This window comes from Candoia aspera, chromosome 8, assembly GCF_035149785.1.
Source record: "Candoia aspera isolate rCanAsp1 chromosome 8, rCanAsp1.hap2, whole genome shotgun sequence".
In the NCBI taxonomy this organism is placed as follows: domain Eukaryota; kingdom Metazoa; phylum Chordata; class Lepidosauria; order Squamata; family Boidae; genus Candoia; species Candoia aspera.
This window is the reverse complement of record NC_086160.1, coordinates 504,884-529,787: the sequence shown is the minus strand read 5'-3', so window position 1 is coordinate 529,787 and position 24,904 is coordinate 504,884. Positions and strand designations below refer to the sequence as shown.

At 41.1% G+C, this 24,904-nt stretch overlaps 1 protein-coding gene across 9 annotated transcripts in view; it reads right to left on the bottom strand.

Moving 5' to 3' along the window:
• The window catches only part of ADD1 (adducin 1), a 50,762-nt gene extending 25,858 nt beyond the window's left edge, over positions 1-24,904 (bottom strand). For 5 of the 9 annotated variants that reach the window (XM_063310582.1, XM_063310585.1, XM_063310589.1 and 2 more), the window contains exons 1-6: positions 24,883-24,903; positions 11,178-11,387; positions 8,905-9,067; positions 7,783-7,934; positions 3,421-3,501; positions 306-455 (exon numbers count right to left, since the gene is read on the bottom strand). In XM_063310582.1, coding sequence (XP_063166652.1) covers positions 306-455; positions 3,421-3,501; positions 7,783-7,934; positions 8,905-9,067; positions 11,178-11,369 — 738 coding nt within the window. In that variant the 5' untranslated portion in view covers positions 11,370-11,387; positions 24,883-24,903. Of the gene's footprint in view, positions 1-305; positions 456-3,420; positions 3,502-7,782; positions 7,935-8,904; positions 9,068-11,177; positions 11,388-24,882 lie in introns of all 9 variants that reach the window. The other 4 variants (XM_063310581.1, XM_063310584.1, XM_063310587.1 and 1 more) reach the window with 1 other exon arrangement.

The following is a 24,904-nucleotide window of genomic DNA, read 5'->3' as shown; positions in this document are numbered from 1 at the left end:
GAAGTTGTTGGAAAAAGAAATACAGGGTAAAGTTGTGAATGCAGTATTAAAATATATTCTGAAAATTTCTAATCTACTGAAGTATGGAAAACTTCAGCTGTGTTGCTTGTGGGCTCAGCCAAGAAGGTTGTTTTACTCTGCTGGAAACACCCAAACTAAAACCCTGGGCGGAAGACGCGTGTTCATTTTGCGCGTACGACCTGGCCTTTTGGCAATACAGCTCCTCCTGCGAGTACAGCACTATTACATGACTTTACGTGAAACTATTTGCCGCTTCAGGGCTAGAAGAAAGAGATGTTTCTTACCGCTGCTCCGGCTGGAGTGTGAATATGAACAATGCACTTTACGTCCGGTCGGGCAGCATAAATGGCGGAGTGCAACGTGAAACCAGCTGGATTAACTCCCAAATTAGTGCTTCCACGATCAACCACATCACCTTGAAAATTTACTTTAACCTGATAATGTAAAATGGTATTAAAGCTAGAGACTATTCTTGTTCTCTTCCTGCAGGAGAGACTCAAGTCATTTGAAAGGCACTTCGGTGGTCAAAAATGCAGCATGCCTGGAAAAGACAAGCACTTACAAAACAAGATGTCCTGCGTTCCCTCTCCCCCACCCGCCTCGTGGGAAGCACCCTGTACTTGCAGCCAAGACTTTACTCGTGGTCCTTCCCCTAGGAGGAAGTGGGAGCAGCAATGCTCCCGGTCCAGCTACCGCCGCCTTCCTCACAGGGCGGACGCCGCCATCCTTCCCCTCTAAAGCTCTTCCTGGGAAAAATACGTATCCCAACGTACGGAGCCAGACAGGGACGGCCTGCGCGCTCTCTCTCAAACACCTCACAGCTTGTGGGCGTCGCCTGACGCTGATCGAAGAAAAGCTTGTATGGTCAGGGACCTTTTTCAGATGGAGCATCTGTGGAGCATCCATGGACATTTGGAGAATTCATTTTCCTCACGCTCTTGGCACTAGGGTGAGGCATCTTGGAAACAGGAATTCAGTAATGACATTATAGTTCAAACCGCTTTTTCATTATTTGTGCAATTTAACCTACAAGGATCTCTTGACCTTGAGCTATTCCACAACTGTTTGAAAGCTTAAGTTAGAACCAACGTCAAGATTGCTTACCTTCAATTAGCAATGATCAAATTAACTTTTACGTTCCACATTTATTTATTTCTGTGTTCATAAACTGCTTCAATCAAGGCGCACACAAAAACAAGAGCCACAACCAAGGGAATAACGATAGCGTGTAGCACCATCCAGTAATAGAAATAAAATAGAACATTGCAGTAAGAATGGTAACTGATGTCATTTGCCTGGCACTGGCAGCTCTACAGAAGCCTTCTGGACCAGCCAAGTTTTTCTCCTGGAAAACCAGGGGAGCACGGTGTAGCTTTTCTAGGGGAGGGGAGCTTCCCCGGAAAATGCCCCATTTCGGCCCCTCCCGTCACCCCCCTCAACAGGTGGGGACATCCAGCAGGCACTCTCCGCTCCCTCAAGTTCCATTTGCAGAGGACGACGTTTCGAAACCTTCTGGACTCCGGCATTGGCTGCAGGACCTGGCCCTTTGTGTCCAGTTTTTTTCCTGCTCTCAAACCCATTTGCAGGGGCGAAACAGGGCAGACTGGGGAACTAGCCCAGGCTATGCAAAGAATGAGCCTTTTTCTGTCAGGCCCAGCCCAAGAACGACATAGAGCAATCCAACCAAAGTCCAGTTCTTTATTTGCTTAAACTGTATAGGCAGAATCTTGCCAGACTACAGGTAGTCCTCACTCAATGGCCACAATTGGGACCAGAATTTCAGTTGCTAAGCAAAGCAGTCATTAAGCGAATCTGACCCAATTTTACCAAGTTTTTTGCGGTGGTCCTTAAGTGAATTGCCTTGGGTGTTAAGCAAACCATGTGGTTATTAAGCAAATCACACAGTTCCCCATTGATTTTGCTTGCCAGAAGTTGGCTGGAATGTAAAAAATGGCGATCACATGACCATGGGACACTGCAACAGTCATAAATTCAAACCAGCCACAAAGCACCGGAATTGTGATCATGGGGATGCTGTGACAGTCGTAAGTGTGAGGACCGGTTGCAAGTTGGTTTTTCCAGCACTGTTGTAAGTCCAACCCTTCACTAAATGAATGATTGTTAAGCAAGGACTATCTGTAAACCTGTATTACTCTAATCTAGTGGACATACCCTGGGAGATTCTAGGGAGTGGCTATTCTAAATTTCTTCCTCTTCCCATGATCCAGTTCAGGACCTTGTTGTCTCTTGCCTAGCCCCCCTCCTTGGAAAGTGCTCCCTCCTTCCTAAGAACCTGCTCTGTTACAGTAGTCCATCACATCTTCTTTTTGGTTTCTGTGCAACCACATTTATAGAAAATTACTGAGCTAACTTATCTGGAGCTTGATGCAGGCACGCGTTAAAACATGGCTGCAAATTGCTCTGATGAAAGAAAATGAAATCACATAGCTGGTCTAGAAAGAGCTACCAAAGAGATTTTCCAGAATCAGAAACAATTTGTGAGGAATGACCAACTGCCTGTGGAATATAAAATGTTGCTCAGAAAGAATGCAATTGTGCTGATACATATTTATCCTGGTAAGAATTGTACTGGCACATGAATAAATGCAGCTCAAGTCCTCAGAAGCCTGGTTCCAGTGGTAAAGTCCTTCACACATCTGAGATGTGCAAGCAATACACGTCCTGACTCATTCTTTAGACTGGAACACAGGATGGACAGTTTCATTTTCCGGCTCACGTGGAAATCTGACATAACTTTAACATAGCTCCAACTGTGTGCTTCTCAAGGTGCACACGAGGTGAGCTCCTGGAAAGAGTCAAAGTTCACGGATCCATTTCTCTGAGGTAACAGCTACTAAAATGATGGTCCCAAATGCAAGAGGAAAACAGGTTCAAATCATTTTAAGTGCTCCTCAGTGAAAATATAAAATGCATAAAAATATCACCAAGGAGGAGAACAAATAAAAGAACAGGATAGTGTTTCATGAATGAGCATGAAGGAAGTTTTTGGAATTAGCAGTTACACAGAGCTCACAAGCAATAGATGAGTCCAGGTGAATCCAGTAGGGACTTCCATGCGGTGAATAGGCCCATTAGGATGCTCTGCCCCAGATGTTTTATGGGCATTGATGGACACAAGTTTCCCAGCAATTCAGTAGGCAGCTCTGTTGAGTGTCTTGTTAACTACTGGCCACAGGAAGCAAAACAGGCTGATAATTATCAACGCATATGTTGCTCTGGATGCCTTGATATTTGACAGATGAAGGCTTAAATAAGAAGACCCCAATCCAAAATTTAAACGTGTTGTCTGACATTAGCTGTCACTAGCTTGTCCCAATTAGCAATTAGGAACTATCATTAAGACATTCAAGAATTTTGGTTTTTTAGTTTTTTACTTACCAAACTGGATGCAGTAACCTCACTATACAGAAGTCCAAAAGGCACAATCAGAAAATGTTCTTGTTCCAAGTTTACTCTGACCTACAAATATGAAGAAGTAAAAAGTAAACATAAAGCTCTTTGATATCCAGAACTTGAAATGCACAAAAGTCAGATATGCTGAAAAATCTATAGATCTAAAAGCAAATTAAATGCTGAATTGCAAATAAGGTCCCGGAGTCCTCTCCAATTGGACTGAATTACCCTCTTACTTTTGTTTCCTCAGCAGAGTGATGCTTAACTTCACTAAACACATTGGTCCACTTTGTATTCGCCAACAGGCTGAAGTTCTAGCGAAGAGGCCACCACTGTTTTGGATCTCAGCACAAACAGCAAACCTAACACCTACCCTTAAGCATGAAAGGCGAAAGAATCCACAGGTCTGTTGTTCATGTAATCTGAACTTGAACCAAGAAATGAAGCTAGTTTATATGCCTTCTAAACAAGCAAACATCAGAATGTCAGAAGCACTCTTCAATAAGATCTCTCCAATTTTATCGCAAACTCAAAACAGAAATATGAATTTATATACTTTCCAGAAGCAACCCCATAATTGGGCAAGTAGCAGCCACTGTCTAAATGATCATCCTTCTGCTGGACATCAAAGGACAGATTTCTGCCTCCATGCTAAGGTAGAAAAAACAGGCACCACAAGAAATACTACAACGCTACTTTATTGTTATACTTTACAATAATGGAAACCATAGTGGAGATGTAAAGCTGGGTATCATCAGCGTACTAATATTTCATCCCATGACATTGGATGATCTCACCCAGCAGCTTCATGTAGATGTTAAGCTGGAGTGGGGAAAGCCCTACGGAACCCCACAGAGCAGGGTCAAGGCCAGGACTTCACACTCCCAATCAACACCAACTGGAATCTGTCTCAGAGGAAAGAGGAGAACGAGTACAATACAGCGCCCCCCACTCGCAACTCTCTCAGCTGATCCGGAAGGATACCATGGTCGATGGTATCAAAGATTGCTGAGGCTCAAGAAGAGCTAGGATGGATATATCCTGCTTTCACGAGATGTCATTCAACAGTGTGACCAATGCTGTCTCTGTCCCACCCCTCTGAAACTGGACTGAAAGGAGTCCAGATAATCCATTTCATCCAGGATCTTCTGAAGCTGTTGAGTGACCACCTTCTTAACAACCTTCCCTAGAAAGGGAAGGTTGGATACTGGATGAAAATTGTCCAGTATAGTAATGGCTTCTTCTAGCAATGGCTTCTTCTTGAGCAGAGGGACACTTTTAAGGAGGTGTTTACCAACGTGAGAACTCAGCCACATGTCACTTCCTGAGAGGCCTTCGCCAACCAGGAGGGACACAGATCAAACAGGGAGGTGGCCAAACTCACGGTCATGAGGACCCTGTCTGCTTCATCAGGCCCAAGAGGATCAAACGTATCTCAGATGACAAAGCAAGACTGTGTCCCATAGGACCTGCACCAAGGCTATATGGGAATGTTTGAGCAATTTGTCCAACAGATGCCTAGCATATTCCTCCACGCAGGCCTGTAGGTGACGTTCTGGGCCCCCCTTTACCCAGGAGGGCCCAAGTCACCATAAACAGCTATACACAAATGCAATAAGGGCAGAGAAGTACTGGCACTTTGCCGTGCTTACCACCATGAGATAGGCCTTAATAGCAGTGGTATATATGTGACGATCCCAGCATCAAGATCCTAATTAGAAATTCTCCAGACAGTCCATCAGAAAGCGTAAAGAATTCTTTATTAAGGATCCGATTAACACAGGATAGTAATCAAAGCTCCAAGTGAGATTTTGGCACCAAGACATTCCAAGTGATTCTTTCCCTCCTCTGATCTCATCCCTCCTCCCTGTCTCGCAAACAAGCTGTTTCTCACTCCTGAGTCCCCCCCTCCCATCTCGGCAGTTCGTTAGAGTGATTAACAAGGCAGGTGTCTGATCAGCAGCAGAGCGTCCCTGGCTGAAACAGCTGAGGCAAAGGAAGGTGAAGCTAACACGGGTTGGTTCTCTGGGAATGCAGTCAATGCATGAAGCCAGCTAATGCGTGTAGAAACCTCTAATGGCAGGCGAACCAAGAGAAGGGAGCCTGACAACGTATTACACATGAGAAAACTTACGTTCCTTTGTAGTGAATGCAAAGTCACATCTAAAATATCTACTGACTGCAAGGTTTTGAAGTCCTCTTGGCACTGAGCTCTTGAAACAGGCTCTCTTGCCCTTATTATGAGAAGACGTTGAACGCTCTTGAAAAAGTGCTGATGGTTTGAGGCTTGAGGAGGTAAGACAGACTTACACCCTTTCGTGGTCCCACTGAACCCGAACCCTAACCGATGAAGGGGGGCTGAAACTATTTTTTAAAATGCAATTTGTCATAGTGTTGTTTAATCTGCATACCTTTCACATTCTAATTGTTTTGATTGAGTTTTTAATGTAAGTAGTTTTGCGTATTCCTGATTTGGCGGTGACATGAGTAATCGATCGATCGATCGACAGAAAGAGGTATTATGCTGGCAGCTGAGCACAATCCAATGAATAACCTGGGCCACAATATCGCTTCCCACTCGTCTCAAGTGACTAAGCCCCAAACACGAGCACAGACCCAGCGACAGCTGTCAAGGCTCCAAGGCTGGGCGGAGGGCTGGAACTTCTCTCACCTGTTTCATCTAGTTCTAGATCACTCCCATGGAGTGTTTCTCACAAACATCCGATAAAACGGAAAGGTGGGACAGATTTGCTACAAAGCCTTCCTAGCCCTCTGGCACTCCTGCCCCTCAGGCTCCAGCTGTTCACCGAGGGGAGGAGGACCTTGGTCTGCTAGAGCGGATTCCTTGGTCTCTTCCCTATGCGATGGCAAGGATCTGCCTTAAATATTACAGTTTGGAACCATTCCTGAAAACGGGACTCTCTTTCGGGAGGACAGAGTTAGAATAAAGGGCTTTCCCCCCACTGATATCCAATCCTGCTTCCTGCTTAGCTGGAGTCAGGTGTGTTTGGGTCTCTGAGGAGAAACTCCCCTGCCGTGCTGGCTGACGTATCCTACCTGCCTGCCCTATGTGGGGAGAAGGAGAGGCCTCAGCCAGAAGAACCAATCCTGCGCACGTCCAAGGGCAGAGGCGTCTAAGGGGTAGGCTGGATCAAGAAACAGAGCCTGGCCAAGTCTCATTGTGCTTTTCCTCCCCTTCTTTTTATACCCGAGCAAGTCAGGGAGGAGTCAGCTGAAGCCTCTCCCTAATGCTATCTATCTCCTTTCCCAAGACTTAAGGAAGGCTTCTGTCCTTTTCGTTGGCACAATGGATTCCTAATATTTGCTTCCAGGCCACCTTTACAGCCAGTCACATGATTTCCACACTAGCACAGGGAGAGCCCCGTTGTGATTTGTAGCTACTTATTTTCTATCACAAGCAGGCTCTGTAGCCCTGCCAAGTTCCCAGTCAATTTCCCAGCAAAGTGACAGGGGAGGGAGGGAGGGGAGGGTGCTGTTCTGCTCTGCTCACTAGGCTCCTCACCCTGGAAAGGCACCTAAAGACTGGACCTGCCAATTTACATCGGGAAGAGGCAAATTCTGAGGAAGAGGATGCAGACACCCCCGACCCTGGAATACCCACGGCTGTACAAAACAGGGACTGGGATCCGCTTCAAAGGGAAACAGTGAGGCAGATTCTCCCAGTTCACGCTGCTGCAGAGAGATCAAGGTGCCTCGCCCAGAGGCGTGTGACCTCTGCTTCTGATTTTTAAAAATGAAGCAAAAGACAATTTTGTACAATTTATTTTATAGAGATTATAACTTCATTGATCTTATGTTTTGACTGAATGTTATTGGATTTTTTGTTTTATTTCTACTATGAAATTACAGGCTGCCTCTCCCCGAGGGTATCTGCCTGTCCCAGATAGGGTGGGTGCCTTCTAGGTCCCCTCCCTAAAATGTTGCCATCTGGTGGGACCTCGGAGACATGCCTTTTCTGTGGCTGCCCCAGCCCTTTGGAAGAGCCTCCCCCTGAGATTGGGAGGGCCCCCACCCTGTTGGCCTTGTGGGGGAGGGAAGACCTGGCTCTTCCCTAGGCTTTTGGCTTGGATGGGGGGGGAGCCCTGCAGAGGTCGATGCAGAGCAGGTGGGATGTTGTGGCCCAGTGATGGGGGCTGTGGGGCTGTTGTTACATTTATTCTGATTTTATCGGATGTCATTGTGAGCCGCTTAGGTTTATCATGTACAGAACAAGGTAGGCGGCCATATAGGTTTTCTAAACAAACAAACATAAAGCACTGTGGGTTGCATCCACTGGTGAAAAATATTTAAATATGAAGAAGAAAACTATGAGATTTATATACTCACGGTGATGTGATTGTAAATAAGCTGGGACCAGCCAAAGAGATCAGCAAGTCTGTAGAAAGCTGCCAACTTGCACCGCAGTAACTTCTCTCCTTTCTCATAAGCAATGGAATCTGATCCCCGGAGATCGTTCACAGGGGTTACCATACCAAGACCTGAAAGAAAGAAAGAAGGAAAGAAGGAAAGAAAGAAAGAAAGAAAGAAAGAAAGAAAGAAAGAAAGGAAGGAAGAAAGAAAGGAAAGAAGGAAGGAAAGAAAGGAAAGAAAGAAGGAAAGAAAGAAAGAAGGAAAGAGGGAGGGAGGGAGGGACACATCCAGTAACGCAGCTCAATCTCAGCAACTCTCTAATTAAGTGAGTTACTAAAATTATTAAGCAAGCTGCCAGTTACTAAGATACAAAAATACTAAAATACTAAAAATTTAAGCTAGTTAAGCCACAGGTCTAGGAAGATAAGCATGAGTAAATGAACCCAAATATATCTGCTATTCACATTCTGAAACCATAACCTGATGGTGATTTAAAAATGCTGGCTGGGGTCTGTAAGATTCCAAACAGGAGAGATTAGACAATTGTGCAATAAACAGCAATAGTCAATTCAGCTATTCTCCTGGAGGTCTGTTATAAGGGGAAGAATAGGACTGCCACCAGTTTGGCTGTGCCTGGTAGTTACCAGAGGTGTCATTAAATCATTGTGCCAATCTGAACAAAAAGGGCCATCGCTGGTTCCATGTCTTCTGAAGAACATGGGCAGGACCACGACTGTGGCCAACACTCCAGGAACAGAGATTCAGCCTAGGGCCATTGCTACTGGTAGCAACAGACACGGTGCAGGAGAGGAGCAGGAGGGGACAGGAGCAATCCTGATGATAACAGCAAAGGTCAACCCCACTCTTGGCTCTGGCTATTTTTTCATCCTGGTCTCACCTGTTTTTGGAACGTGGCCCTCAGCGTGAGGGTACTCAAGCTGGCCCCACACCACCAATCTTAACAAGAAATTATGCACCATGACATCCTAGCCAGTGCTTAATGAAAGCAAGTATTGTTTCACAACTTAATAAATTACATCCACGCTAGTACTGTATACAGCTGATGTAGTCTTCAGACCTTTCTCCCTTCAAACTCACTCATATTTAAGGCAGTCATGCCTCCTTGAGGAGCTGCTGGGTAGACATTGGGAACATTTGCTGTCATGAAGTCCGCAATCTGTTGTAAAGCCAGCAAGCCTGTTGGATTCTTTCCTTTCTTAAATTGTTCCTGGATCATCGATTCCAATTCTTCACAAAATGCCTAATAACAGAGGGACATTGCACATTAAAATGCTGCTGAATGCCACGTACCTTTACTTGGTGTTCGTCTTCCAAGCCTCTTTCCACTTCTTCAGAAGCATCTCTCTGTTGCTGCCATCTGAATGTGAGACTGGCAATCCCCATGGAAAACCTTCATTTCTTTTTCCCAGGAAAGCCTGGCCCTGGATCCACTGGCAGCCCCCAGGTAGAAGGGACTCTCCAAAGGGCTTCCCTGCTGTGCTGCTTCATGAAGAGAACACTTCCTCTTTCACCCAAATAAGCTCATCTGCTGCCTACTCTGTTACCTTTTAAACAACTGTTATCTGCATTTATTTTACTACCAAAAGTTCCTCTTCCTTTAATTACATATATGTTCCATATATGGCTGAGGACCGGGCTACTTATGGACGGTCTCTCCCCAATTGTTTCTACCCATCCTCTCTGATCTGGCAGGAAGGGCATGCTCTGGGTACCATCAGCTAGGGAGCGTCTGCTGGCGGGGCCCAGAAGGAGAGCCTTTTCGCCATGGCACCCACGCTCTGGAACATCATCCGCCTGCGATTAGATTGGCCCCGTCCCTGTTGGCCTTTCGTTAAGGCCTTGAAACCTGGCATTGTGCTCAAACCTGGGGCCCTGGCAGTGGGTTAGAGCCCATTTCTTGGTTGTATGGATCACAGATTAGATTGTGTCTGGCTACCATGTGTTTTTATTTTTGTTTTATATTATGTATTTGTGTTTTGTTTTAATGTAAGCTGCCTAGAGTCGCATAAAAGTGAGATTGGCAGCTATATACAATAAATCAAGTAAATAAATAAATATACCGTTATATGCAAAACTTTAAGCACCACTGGTAAAATTGTATGTTTCAATGAATCTCAAAATCAGTAGTTCTCAAACATTTTGGTCTCAGAACCCCTTTACATTCTTAAAAACGATTGAGGACCTGAAAAAGCTTTGGTTTATGTGGGTTATATCTAACAATATTTCTTGTTATTAGAAATTTAACTGAGAAATTTTAAAATATTTAACTTCATGGACCCCCTTCGAGAACCGCTGCTCTAAGTGAACAGATACTGACATAATCTCTACATCATACAAAGCTCAACACTACATCTTTCTGCAAATTTGAATACATATTTACTATTACTCAAAAGAAGAAAGTAGTGGGTATGGCAGGTATGTTTGGACACTCTTTCAGTCAGGACTTTGTATCTTCTTCAGCACAAATAATATCTACCAAATATTTCAGGACTTCTTCCCACTCTTCCTTGAAGATGTCTCTTTACTCAGAAAAGTTCTCAGGCCTCCTCAAAGGCATGGTATGTCTGAGATCCCCCAAAAAAGGATTCAAATGACTGTAGGACATTTCAAGGGGGAGGGTGTCACAGAATATTGTGTGACCTGTGATTGTACTGAAGAAGACTATCTTACGTACGAAATAATTTGGGCTGAAGCAGCCCTGTAGGTCTGAAGTCCAATTCCAACGTAACATTCCAGGGTTTTATCTCTACTTTGGTTCAGTAACAACAGAAAGAATCAATTTGTAAATATGTTATCATGCATTTCATTTAATGTATTTTTAATGTATTTCAACACATTTCAATGTACTTTTTTTATTTGTAAATCTGGTCTGTGACCGTAATAATAAAGATTGATTGAACAGAAAGAAAAAAAATACATAATGCTTGCTGGACAGATTCAAGGGTTATTTAAGGCTTTTTCACCTACACAGATGAGTCAAAATTTGCATTAGAAATCTGAACCACAAAACAAATAGAGACAACCAGTACTTTTCGAAGAAATACTTACACACCTGCGCACTTTAAAAGGCTTTCTGGATTAAGTCACACGTTAAAACTATCTTTTTGGAAATTTCTTTAAAACACAGAATGTTTAATTGGTTAATTAAATTAATTAATAAAAAAGAGGCCTCCGACGGGAGGAGATGGGCGGGGATAAATTAGATAAATAATTTAACTTGATATAAATAAATAAATGAATGAATATTCTCGATTTTTCCTTATAGCATGCTACATATTCTTATGATCTAACTTGTTCTACATGCTTCTTTGTTTGGTCGTGCATAGCAAAAAACGATTCTACATTCTTACTGGACTTTGAAGAATCATGGATACTCTCTTCTTCTGTTCCATCATATTGAAATCCTGGCGAAGGTCAGGGGCCATATTCCTCTCTCGCAAGTAGTCAGGGTTATTTTCATCAACTCTATCAAAATATCTCTCTTTATGAGGAGCTGTTGGGGGTGGTGAAGTTACCACCTCTGCTCTGGTTTCACCATTCATAGTACTATTTCAATAGTTCTGTGAAAGTGAGAAAAAATACTTTTTTTAAAGCCATCAAGTGGCAAGTGCTAAAGCATGGTTTGGAAACAAATGTGATTATTAATTAGGAAGCAAAATCTCTATTTATAGCACTTTAAGAGACACGGAACTAATTAAACCAGAAGGAACCTCAGAAAATAAGAACCACCTATTTACATCAGCCAGGATAAAGGTCTTGTGAAGGTTCCAATCCAAATGGGAAACTCCCAAGACCCTTTAATTTTCCAGCCAAGAATATATAGCTCTTCTTGTGCTTGGATCCATTTAAATGACCACTTTTCAAAAGCTGCTTTCACATATTCTTAGCTTCTCACCGGAAAACAGTGGTCTACCTGATCAACAAAATCCAGTGCCTGAATACCTTCCTTCAGTCACTACGTGTCGTAGCTCTCGGTCTCAGATTCTCCCCCACCCAGGTCAGCATTCCTTAACCACGTTAACTTTTGTCTAAGGTTGTACAAACTATACCCCCCCAATCTGAGCTTCCATTTCTTTTATAAGAAGCCATCAATTGCATTTACTTCCTGAAAACAAACAGTGATTGCCAGGAGCCCACTTATCTGATGAAGCCTAAGACACAATGCAATCAGAGGGGATTACAGTCTGAAATCAACTACTAGAAGCAGTGAAACCCTGGAACAATTACGAGGAGGGGAAAAAAATACTAAGACAAAGTGACATCAAAGCAGCTGTGCCTTTTCTTGCCAAGGATCTCTCTTTAAGACACCCTTTATGGACATGCTACATTTCTCCCCTTGTGCCAGTTCTGAACTCTACAAACCTAAAAAAGGGTTTTTAATTTTGAGATATGATCCCCCCCCCTTTTTGGGGGGAGATGGGCGGTAATAGAAATTCAAATAATCAATCAATCAATCAATCAATCAATCAATCAATCATTTGAAATAACCAGATTCATCAATGCTTTCATTCAGGGCAAAATACTAATTGCATTTTCAGTACCCTCAGTTTCTCCATATCTTCTCATTTTCTGGACCATGGACTTACATGGGCAAAAGCATTCCCTTCTTTTGAACACCAGTGTATTCTTCGGTAAGTCACTGCCTTTTTAAAATTGACATTAAAATTGGATTACAGCAAGCCACATTTGAGAGAGAAGAGAGAATGGGGGCTTCAAGTGTTATGATAGCAAACAAAGAGGAGGAACCTGCCTGTCCCATCAGATAAGCCAAGCTAGACCCTGGGACAGCATCCATGCAGCCGTTACGCATCCTGCCTTCATACAAGAGGCTCCTTCAACCTGGCCCTGGGATGCTACCGCTCCTCACAGACAGCAGAACCAAAGGCGGGGAAAGTGGGGTTTCCTACATGGGGTAGGGAGAAGACTCAAGCCGTCTTCCACGAGGAGAGGTCAGGTTAATCCCAGGAAAAGAGGCAGCGACTTTAACAAGCTGCAAGCAGGAGCTACTTTTCTGCCCTCACAGTCAAAGCCACCTTTGCAATCAAATCCAAAGCAGGGCAAGGCACAGCCTTTAATAACTTGATATTTAATTAAATATTATATTGGCCAACAGAAGCTGTGCCTTAATTTTTACATTCAGTATATTCTCTCTGTATGCAGAACGCCAAGAGGCCCTCCTGCTCTAGCAAGGTGCCACCTGTTCCAGAAGAGATCTTTCATGTCTCCCTCACTTGCTCAGCCCATGGCGCAACACCGGGTGTTGGCGCACACACCCTGCTCTGGCCAGGGACCTCCATAGTCCAGGTTCGATGAAACAGGGAGCTGAGAGCCCCACTGACAGAAGTGGCACACTTTGTAAGCCAAACCAACCAAACTTGTCTTTCCTATCTTAGCATTCTGAGGCTGCCACACAGCTTTTGAAATCCTTAACTAGCATATTTTCTTCTGAGAAAGAAATATTGACAGGGAAAGAAAATGAGGGAAGGGGCCTCAAATTCTTCCCTAAAACCCTACTTCTGAAAGTAGCCCAGAATTCCTCCAATTATTAGACTGCATATTTTAGGAAAAACTTTGCTGTTGAGGTGGGGGCTTCACAAACCTGGCTAATTAGTGGATAATTAGTGGGTTTGAGACCAGGGACGCGGTGGCGCTGCGGGTTAAACCGCTGAGCTGTCGATCGGAAGGTCGGCGGTTCGAAACCGCGCGGCGGGGTGAGCTCCCGTTGTTAATCCCAGCTCCTGCTCAACTAGCAGTTCGAAAACATGCAAATGTGAGTAGATCAATAGGTACCGCTTCGGCGGGAAGGTAACGGCGTTCCGTGTCGTCATGCTGGCCACATGACCCGGAAGTGTCCTATGGACGCCGGCTCCAAGGCTTAGAAACGGAGATGAGCACCGCCCCCTAGAGTCGGACTCGACTGGACTTTACGTCAAGGGAAACCTTTACCTTTACTAGTGGGTTTGAGAAGCCCCAGCTGAACAGCATACTCTTCCCTAAAATACAGTTTAATAATTGGAGGAATTATTAGTTTTAAAGTGAGGAGCTTATGCCAGGGTTCCATGGGTGACAATCTCCCAAGTTTGCTATTGTGTGGGAAAAAGAAACATTTCTGTAGTGTGAATTTCTATTCTCCAAGCCACCATACGGGCATTTGAAACTTATGGGGTGGGTCTAATATTGTAAGATGGCTCTAGGAGGTCAATGCAAGAAATATACAAAACGAAGACATGCTAATAAGAATCACCCTAGAAATATTATGGTCTGCCTTGTAAAATACTCTATTTTATGGTTGGAATTGGCAGAGAATCTTTCTTCCAGGGGCAAGAATAATGACTTTTCCAAGATCTTTCAGCTGAGCGCCTTAGAAAAAGGAAGGCTTTGTGTCACTTCACAGTAGAGAGCAAGTGGGAGGACATATTGATCTATGTCCTGTGAAAATATCTATGATTTGAGATGTGGATATTTTCCAGCCTTGACACCAAAGGAAGCAGCGACGCTTCTGCTACCAAATACAGGTGGTCCTCGCTTAACCCAATTGTGACCGGCAACTCTGTCGCTGAGTGACATTTTACTTCCAGCTTCTCCATTGACTCTGCTTGCTGCAACTGGCTGCAGAGCACGCAAATGGGGGTCACAAGACTGTGGGATGCTGCGGCAGTCATAAATCCCTTCCCCCCTGCGAAGCACCTGAATCTTGATGATGTAACCGGGGGGATGCTGCAACTGTTATAAGTGTGAGGACCGGTAGCAAAGTTCCTTTTTCAGTGCCGTCGTAACTTCAAACAGTTGCTACCCAGGGCAGTTGTTAAGTGAGGACGACCTATATTAATAAGCCAGATGGATTTTCAAAGTGGAGCCTGAACATGGAATTTACAAAGGAAAAAGGTGAGTTACAGTCTGTTTTGAAAACAAAACAAATTCCACCTTCGGGGAACAGTATGGCTTTCCCTCCCCTGCTACAAAGGCAAAATTTCAAAAAAGGAAATCTAACAAATGTATATTGCTAGCAAAGCATGCATTAAGGGAACATATGTAATGAAACAAAGCCATAAATTCAGATACGGATATTGGAAACAATCATTCAATCTTTATTGCAAACATTCAGTTAAACTGGATAAAAAAGCATAAACTGTTGGCAAAAAGAATTTAGATTTATCAATAGGATTTCTAGAGTATCTGAAACAAAAAATATATGAGAAAATTATAATATGAGCATTAAAACAATAAAAATTATATAATATGAGCTTTAAAACATAACTAAAACTAAGAAGAAACAATATAAAAGAATCAGTGGTTCAATAACAGACAATAACAGGACCTACCTAAGATCTGAAAAGAATTTACTCGTTTTTATATAAATCAGATAATTTGGATATATATTTATCCTGTTTTAAATTAAAATATTTGGCTCATGAAGACGGGGGATCATTAATTGCTCCCATTACAGAAGCTGGGTCTCTTCTTTAAGCAATGACCAAGCTTCTAGACCGAACAGATTTATAATACATAAATTTTCGGGATTCTTTAATACTATTGCTTAAAGTATATGAAAATCTGATGAATACTAATACTTGGAAACAATAATTCCAAATCCTTTTAAACATCTGCAACAAAATAGGTTTCCTGACCTGGTCTATCTTGAAGGGCTTTCTGAATGCAAATTTCAATGTATTTACTACGCAAGTTTCAAACAATTAAAATTAGTAATTAGTAAATTTATTCATTTAGTTAAAGCTAATTTCTTTCAAAATGGAAATATCAGGGCCTCAATTAAAAATTATTAAATCAATACCAATCCCCTTTACACATAAAAGTTTTGGTTATATAGGTATATGGATTATAAATAATATTAATCAGCTCTGCCAAACTAATTACTGACTGGAAAAGAATGACTCAGAATAATGACTCTGATAATTTGATAATTAAAGTTATTCATGGATCAACATTTTTCACCAAAGCTGCTATTTTATTTAAAAGCCTTCCATTTTCCTTGACCCTGAGGAGCCCGCCCTCGGCCACAGTTTCTCACTGGCTCTTCACATATCCATGCATCCGTTCAAAAGGCATCCGCCTTTTGTACTTGCTTTGCTGAAAAGGAGCTGAGAATAGCTGTTAATTTTGATTTTGGATATGAAATATTTCTCACTGGAGAAGAAGGGGGAGATGAAGGGGCAAAGGAAAAGAGTTAAAAATATCTAAGACAACTCTGGGAAGAAGCTTGAAAATGGAGAAGCTTGGGATGGAGGCGGTGATTGGCAGCTAAAATGGCTAACATGGACTTAGATACTCTGGTGTCTATGTAAGATGAACTGCCAATTACCTTTTAGAGTAGCAGGTTCTCAAACATTTTGATCTCAGGATCCCTTTACATTCTTAAAAATTACTTGAGGACCCCAAAGGGCTTTGTTCTACGTGGGTTATATCTATCAGTATTTGTATTGGAAATTAAAACTGAGAAATTTTAAAGTGTTTAACTTCATGGACCCCCTGAAGGGTCCACAAAGGGGACCCCCAGAGTTTCCCAGACCATACTTTGAGAACTGCTGATCTAGAGAAAAGGTAGCTAGTGCTCCTAAAATGAATTAGACAGCGTCAAAGGCTCCTTAGTTCGTGAGCAGTGCGAAGTCCATGAAGTGTTCAAGGCATATCGGTATCCATGGGTACCTGTTCTGTCATTGTCAGCCCTACCTAAGATCCACAGAGGATCTTAGGTAGGGCTGACAATGATAGAACAGATTGAAGTTTTTACTTGTCAAAAGCTAAATCAAGGCCAAATGCCAGTTTGTCTGCTGAATCAAAAAAAGAGGAAATCGAGCCATGGATACCTATATGCCCTTCCTTAACTCCAGAATAAGAAAGAACAGATAAAAAGTAAACTTAAAATAGGCATGCACAGATTAAACATTGAACATAATTTACACGATACAAGCGCTTAAAGTTTACTAAAGATGAACATTCAAAATTAGCACTCTCACTTGTATTTGGAAACAATGTCCCTTCAGGAGGCAAAGATGGTATGCAGAGCAATTACATTAGAAACTATAAATCATACTTGCAAAGCTTAGCTGGGAACACCGCTTTTGCAAGGTGCTTTATGAGTAGTTTGAATACGAAGGGGTGGAGGAACTTGCAATGTTTTCTTTCAATCAAATCCTTCAAACTCTAATGCACTCCATGACATTGGTTCCAAATTGCCTCCAGTGGAAAAAGTGCTGTGTTTACATCTTAATGAGGTAGCACGGGTGGTTCCAAACTTGAAATTATATCTTCAGGCATTTCATTTTAAATACATTATGCATTTAATAATGGAAGATCCAAATTGACAATGGGTAAAAGAAGCCATGGAGAAAGCTGGCTTATGGAATCGCCAAGGATCGATACAACTGAGTGGATAATCCAATTCGAAAATAAGCCAATGTTAATGTTATGAACTTCTAAGTAAAACAGTATTTTGCAGAGGAGGATGGAGATGGCCTTGAAGAAAATACATGGTAACGGTTAGCAAAATATCAGCTTAGCACAGGGAAAACAGGAAAGCATGAGAAATAAGCTCAAGATTGCCTGGACTTATTCTTTTTGGCATGAGAGGGAGAGAAGGGGAAATGTTATCAGGCTTTCAAGATTCTGTCATCTCAAGAGAGTTCTAGTATTTTTTGTGTTATCTGTTTCCTGACCTGGTCTATCCTGAAGGGCTGACATCTTTTTAGAAAGGATTTGCAGTCTGTTAGACAGGTAACTAATAGGCTTACTCAAGATAAGTTTAAGACGCAGGAGTCAGAAAAGTATCTTTTAATGCTGACTTTATCTCATCTCACTACTAGCAGATCCTGTTTTTTAAAATGAAGACAGAATGGATAAATCAAGGGTTACAACGTATAAAATATTTTATTTATTGATCTCACTATCTAAATTTGAGATTCAAGAGAAATTAAGAAGTGAATTAAGTTAGTAACAATAGATACTGATCAAGGCCTTTTGGAAAAATTGGGGGGCTTTTATTCAGGCAAGAGACAGAATTTGAATATATACTTTATAAATATTATGAACATGCAAAAATATTTTTTTAAAAGTTATAATAATACAATCAGGAATTGGAAATAAAAGGTATTTGGAGATACAGGAACTAGAATTTGAGAGAAGTAACAGAAGTTGAATGGAAATGAGTATAGAAAAACATGTTCCTAAGTTCTCCCTCAATAACTCTGTGGGAAACACATTTAAAAATATTCAGCTAATATTCTAGTTAAAATTTTATACATAATAAAAACAAGTACCAATAAATGGGGGGGGGGGAGTTTCCAAAGCAAAGGTACCTTTTTATATATGTGATGCTCAAAAGTTAATATATTTGGGAATAAACTACTTGAGGACAATATATTAATTACCAATCAAAGACTAGAGAATACATATTTAGGCCTTTTGACATTTTTTGGCAAGAATACAAATCTGAAAAAGCACTATCAATGTTTTAATTAATGGTTGCTAGATTACTAACAGCAAGTATTGGAAACATCTACATTAAGCAGCTAAGGGGAAAAAAAGGCATGATAAAGCATAATCTACTGCATTGCCTTATTTTAAAAATTAACACATAATTTAATCGGTTAAAGAAAATAAGAAAAATACATTTTCTGTTTGGTATGATTTAATAAAGCACACTAACAATGAAAATAGTAATCAACTGCCCACATCCCATTATTTATTTATTTATTGATCAAATTTAGCCACCGCCCATCTCCCCCAAAAGAGGGACTCTGGGTGGTTATAGAATTATGCAATTACGCAATTCTATTGAAGATATGACTGAAAACTAAAATGTACTGATCTGAATTTGTGAAATGTTATTGTCTGTACAGCTGTTAACATAAAAGAAAAAATGTGCTGCAGTTACAATGACCCCTTCCCTGGAAAACCTTTCAAAAGTGGGCCCTCCCATAGGCAGCCGCAGTCTGAAAGGCAGGTTATAGAGATCTTGTAAACATAACCAACCTCAGCTCTCATGACTCTTAAGGACTTCCGGACAGCTCTGCTGGTTTCCAATGGGCATCCATGTTTTTCTTATCTGCCCCAGGAGGCCTGCTCCCAGCCAGTTGTTTAGCAAGGGTGAATAGCTAGTTTTTGCAGGAAACCCCGGCAGCTGCTCTCGTGGCCTCCTTCTGGCCTCTGTGCTCTGCTCTCTCTGTTCCCAGCAAAGGGAGAGAAGCCTGCACTGGGCGAGGCCCCAGGAAAATGCAGCCAAGGCCAGCCAACTCCTGCCCAACTCTTCCTCTGAATGATCAGCTATGCCATAACTAAGGAACTTAGTCACCCTCTCAGCCCAACTCACCTCACAGGGTTGTTGTTGTGGGGAAAGGAGGAGGAGGAAGGAGTATTAGGTATGTTTGCTGCCTTGAGTTATTTATAAAAGTAATAAAGGTGGGATAGAAAATAAAATAAAAAATAAAAATAAAAAAAACTTCCTTAGCTTTATCCTCACATGGGAGAGTTGGGAGGGGGCCCCAAAGGAAGATAAGCTGGACTGAAAACAGTTAGTGCAAAGTGCCAAGCAAAGGCAAGAGGAAGGGCAGATGGTGCTTTGCTCTGAGGAGCCCAAAGGGCTCTGGCTGACTCTCCCCCTCCCCTCGTCTTACCTGAACCCTGCTAGGAACTGGGGCTTAGAGGGGCCCTTCTTGCTACTGGACACAGAGGAGTCAAATTTGAAGGAGGGCCCTGCAGAAAAGCCAGGAAAGGTTTTGCAGCACATGGCCAACCCCCGTGTTTAGACAAGACTTTTGCATCAAGGGGGTTAGCGTTTACTTTCAGTAAGAAACTCTCTGAAACGCAGTCAAAATGCTCCACCCTGAATGGAGGCCAACAGAAGTAATAAATTTAAGGGCTTGACAAAGGAAATGAGAGTTCAACTGAACAAAATACAGATGCATCACACAGATTTATGCAAGACCTATCTCTGATATAACAATTTAAAAGTAGGGAAAAGAAAACATTTCATAAAAACAATCATTACAGCTTTTACCCTTTTATGTCTGAAAGGGATGGTGCCCTTGTTGCCTCTGATGGGATTCTAAATGGGGAAAAAAATCAAAGGCTATCACAAACATCTTTATCTGTCAATGCTACTTGGAAAATCACCCTTGATAGTCTTGATGGAAGAAAGAAAGGGTCACGTATTTTTAAGACACTTTTCCTAAATTAAGCAGATCATTTATGTTAAGACTGTGTGCAGCTTTTCTCTCTAAATGAAGGGGGGGCTGGGACTACCAACTTCCTGCTCCACCTGGCCTTCCATGTTTAAATTAAAATAGCTGTTATCTGCTACACCTCTTATTTAGAAACATGTTTTTTCCACGCAAGGCCATGTTGGTATTCTTAGAAAGTAAAAATGGTGACAAACTGCACTGCAGTGCTTTGTTGTCTAAGTGGGCCACATTCATAGAACAAAAATGAAAGCTGGCTGGTGAAGCCCAGCTGGAGACACCAAAGGGAGCCCCCGAGGGGCCAGTGCTGCCAGAGCCCAGGCACCCAAAATGCTTCACCCCCGCAAAGAACAGGTAAAAATGTTGGCCCTGTCCAATTTTAGTCACAAAGGCAGATGCACACAAGGCCACCCCCCCTTGACTCCAAATAAAAGAGAAAAATGAATGTGGACTTTCTCAAAAATAAAGGGGATTTTTAAAAAAGGTTGTCCTTTTCAAGAGGAACCCTGCGATGATATGGACGTGTTTCTGTGCTGTTTTCTTGGCAATCGCTTTAAAACTGATTCATTGTAATTGTAGAGAACCAGGGAGATGACCATGAGGGAAACAGGCAGGAGCCATTATATAAGCAAAGAGGCTGAAAGGTTCCTTAAATCCTGGGGAACACGAAAGGCCGGGCAGGCTCCTCCTTGACTCACTGGGGAATGCAAGGGACGGGAGGCAATGCACAACAGGCCTACCGGGTTCTGTCATGATGGCTTAGCTCAATAAAGTCTGGTTCCAGTCTTCCAGGGGAGTTTGGTCGACCCTGGAGGGCTGACAATAACAGCTTCATATTGCACAACAGATCTAGACAATTTAGAAAAAAGCGCTAGCAGCAATAGCAAAAGGCTATGGCCAGACAACCCAAGCTACTAACAATGAAAAAAGAATCACTCTTGAAATACTACAATTGATTATTGCTTTCAATTTCTGCAGCTGCAAGCAATCTTACTTTACTGCACAAGCATGTATTTAAATTAACCTGTCATAATTAAGGGTGGAAATCCACAAAATCACAACATGTCACCAATGCTTATATAAACAGAAAGAAGGGGTATAAATTTAACAACAACATGAAGAAGGAAGAGGGAGGAGGAAGAGGGTGAATTTCTGTCCAGGTATCATGAACTTACGCATACTGATTATACTTTTTTACAGCAATTTTAGCTGACAGATTAAAAAGAATTTTACAAGAATTTATTTATGAAGGTAAATGTGGATTTTTAGCTAAAAGACAATTAAAGAATGTTAGAACAGTATTGGATATTACAGAATATTTGAAGCAGCATAATGAGAAGCAAGTGGCATTAATTTTTTTAGATGCAGAGAAAGCCTTTGACAATTTGAACTGGTCCTTTCTGTTTAAAGTTCTAGAGAATATGGATTTTGGAGAGAATTTTATAATGGGAGTAAAATTTACACACCTCAGAAGGCTCAGATTATTGTCAATGGAGAGTTATCAAAACCATGTGAGATACAAAAGGGAACTAGACAAAGATATCCACTATCACCTTTGTTGTTGATTTTAGTTTTAAGGTGCTAAATAGAGACAGAAGGCAGGATGAGAAGATAATGGGACCAAACATTAAAAAGGAGACATATAAATTAAGAGCCTTTGCAGATGATTTGGTGTTGATGGTGGAAGACCCCTTGAAGGGAACAGAAGTATTAATGAGTAAATTAAAAGAATTTGGTGCATTAGCTGGCTTTAACGTTAAGAAACAAAAGACAAACATGTTAGCTAAAAAATATGAAGATGCAAGATCAAGAAGAGTTGATGAACAAACCTGGTTATAAAATAGAGAAAAAGTTAAATATTTGGGTGTTACTTTGACTAATATGAATTGTATGTTGTTTCAAAATAATCATGGGATGAAGTTAGAGTAGAGTAGAGTAGAGTAGAGTAGAATACTTTATTGGCCAAGTATGATTAGACATACAAGGAATTTGACTTCGGTGCAAGAGCTCTCAATATATTTACATAACATCAGAAAATAAACAATAATAAAGTAGTAATGTTATTTACTAAAACTATACAATCAAGAAAAGAAAAGAATTGAAGGAAAATAATACTATGGCTATTAACTAACACACACTCATATTTAAAGGGAGAATTAAGGGACAGTATACTGCATCTGTTGTCTAACATATGTTCACATTCAACAGAGCATTACCAGTCACATCTTAGCAGTCATGTCTTACCATACATTATCAATCATTATATCATGCTACATTAATTAGGTGTTCAACAGAGCAATGGCACGAGGGAAAAAACTGTTTCTATGTCTAGATGTTTTGACATATGGTACTCTATACCGCCATCCTGATGGTAGAAGTTGAAACAATTTATGTCCAGGATGTGAAAGGTCTGCAGGTATTTTCTCCGCCCTTCTTTTGACCCTTGCAGTATACAGGTCTTCTATAGAAGGCAGGCGGATTGCAATAATTCTTTCTGCAGACTTAACTATCCGTGGATGTCTATATCTGTCCTGCTTGGTTGCAGAACCAAACCAGACAGTTATAGAAGAACAGATAACAGACTCAATAATTCCTCTGTAAAACTGTACCAAAAGCTCCTGAGATAAATGTGCACAAGAGGGGACTTTTAATAATCTTTGGTGGACCTGTAAGAAAGTTAAACAATTTTGGGATCAAATATGCATTCTAATCCAGAAGATTCTAAAGACTAATGTACAACTGAAACCAGAGACTGGGACTGATGGATAACCATCAGAAAGAGCTCATGGTACTTTATTTCTATATATGATAACAGCGGCAAGGCTTCCATATGCAAAGAGGTGAAAAGAGGTGACATTGCCTACTATGGAAGAATGGATGGTGAAGCTGATGGGAGTTAGCAGAGTTGGCTAAATTGCCAGCCCTGATTAGGGAAAAGATATTGTGAAATTTCATTGCTACCTGGAAGCCTCTTCTGGACTTTTTGCGTGAAACTGAAAAAAATGAAATTGTGATACTTGGATTTGATGATTAGATAAACAATGGACTGTAGAAATAATGGAAAATATTTGGTAAATTTAGAGTAAGAGCTTGATGTAAATGTATACCTATATCTGTAAAAAGTAGGGCGGGAGTCAATTCTTTTTCTTCTGTTTCTTTTTCTAGCTGTTCCAGCCTTTTTCCTTTTTTGCATCTTTGATGCTTTCACTCTCTCTTTACTTTGTTCTATTACTTTAATGTTTGTTTTTATGTTTTTGTTTGTATTTTAATTTTTTTTAATAAAGTTTGTTTAAAAAGCATATACATACTGATTATGAATATATTGGATTACAACATGTATGATTCCGTATACATTTATGTCTACTAGGGAGTTTTCAGACATTTATTTTGAAATTTCCTTGCCTTATTCATAGTATTTAAATAGACTTCATAAGTCTTCAACTTATAATTCTCCAATGTTATCCCTTTTTCAATTTGACAAAAGAATCCAATTTTTTTTCTTTAAATGAACAGAATTCACACATCTTGTGAATCTAGGAAGGAGTAAGAAGAAATGCCTTCCACTGGTGGGGATCATATAGGATTTGCAAAAAGAAAAGGAGGACTGTCACCTGTCACAGCTGAGATGTTTGCACTCCTATCTGAAAACACCATCCCTTTAAGGCAGCAAAAGGTTTTGAAATGCATGGGAATGTGAACACAGCACCCATCTGCGGCTCATTAAAGCAAACCTAATGGATTAGACAGACCTAGCAGAGACATGCTCATAAAATAACTTGGGCTAGACTGAACCATTGAGAAATCCTGGAGAACAGGCTTCAAAAAACTAGAAGTACAGATGTCTTCATGTGGGGGGAGGGATCCAGTAAACTAATTAATCATCTGACACAAATATCTGAGAAGGTTCTAGAGCCTCGTGTGGTGCAGAGTGGTAGGCGGCAGTATTGCAGCCGAAACTCTCCCCACGACCTGAGTTTGATCCCAGCAGAAGCTGGATTCTTGGGTAGCCTGCTCAGGTCGACTCAGCCTTCCACCCTTCCAAGGTTGGTAAAATGAGTACCCAGCTTGCTGGGGAAAAGGTAATTATGACTGGGGAAAGCAATGGCAAACCACCCTGCTCTATAATCTACCAAGAAAATGACACAAAAGTGGTGTCCCCCAAAGAGTCAGAAAATGACCCAGGAACCTTTCTTCTATCTTTCTTCTTTTAGAGCAAATAATGATGATTCTGTAATTATTTGTTGCAATTACAAGTTTGATCTGCAATTTGAATCAATGCAATAATCATCAGAAGCATCAGCAGAAAGATTAAATTTAACAATTTAAACTACTGTCAGGAAGATTCTACTTAATCATCACTTTATTCTTTGCATTCGGCAATAACCTTAATATGCATGTGCTTAATTGTTTAAAGAAAGTGCACATTAGAAAGCAATTACATTGTCAGGTTTTACAGAATAATTCTTTAAAAAATGAATGAATTTAGTTACTTTATTTATTAACTATACAGGAACCAAATCCAGCTGAATTATTTAGATGGTGTTGGTGTTTGTTTTCATGTATTAAAAGAACCACCATCACCACTTTAAGGCCTTTAAAGTGTGCTAATAAAACTTACTTGTTTTCATTAGTTTTTAGTCAACAAATAACTCAACAGCCAATATACCTGTAAATTGTTACACACGTAAATATTTTTTTAAAAAATAAGTTTCAAATACAAAAATTAAATAGGTAATTCGCATAAAAACAGTAGGTGCCTAACAACAGTCTCTTTTATTTTTTCTTTGCTATTTGTTCATAGTGTATAAAGTTTTCCTGCTTTTTCAGTCCCTAAATTATTTCTCAAATTAAAATGAATTACCTCAAGAAAGAAAAAGCTCTGT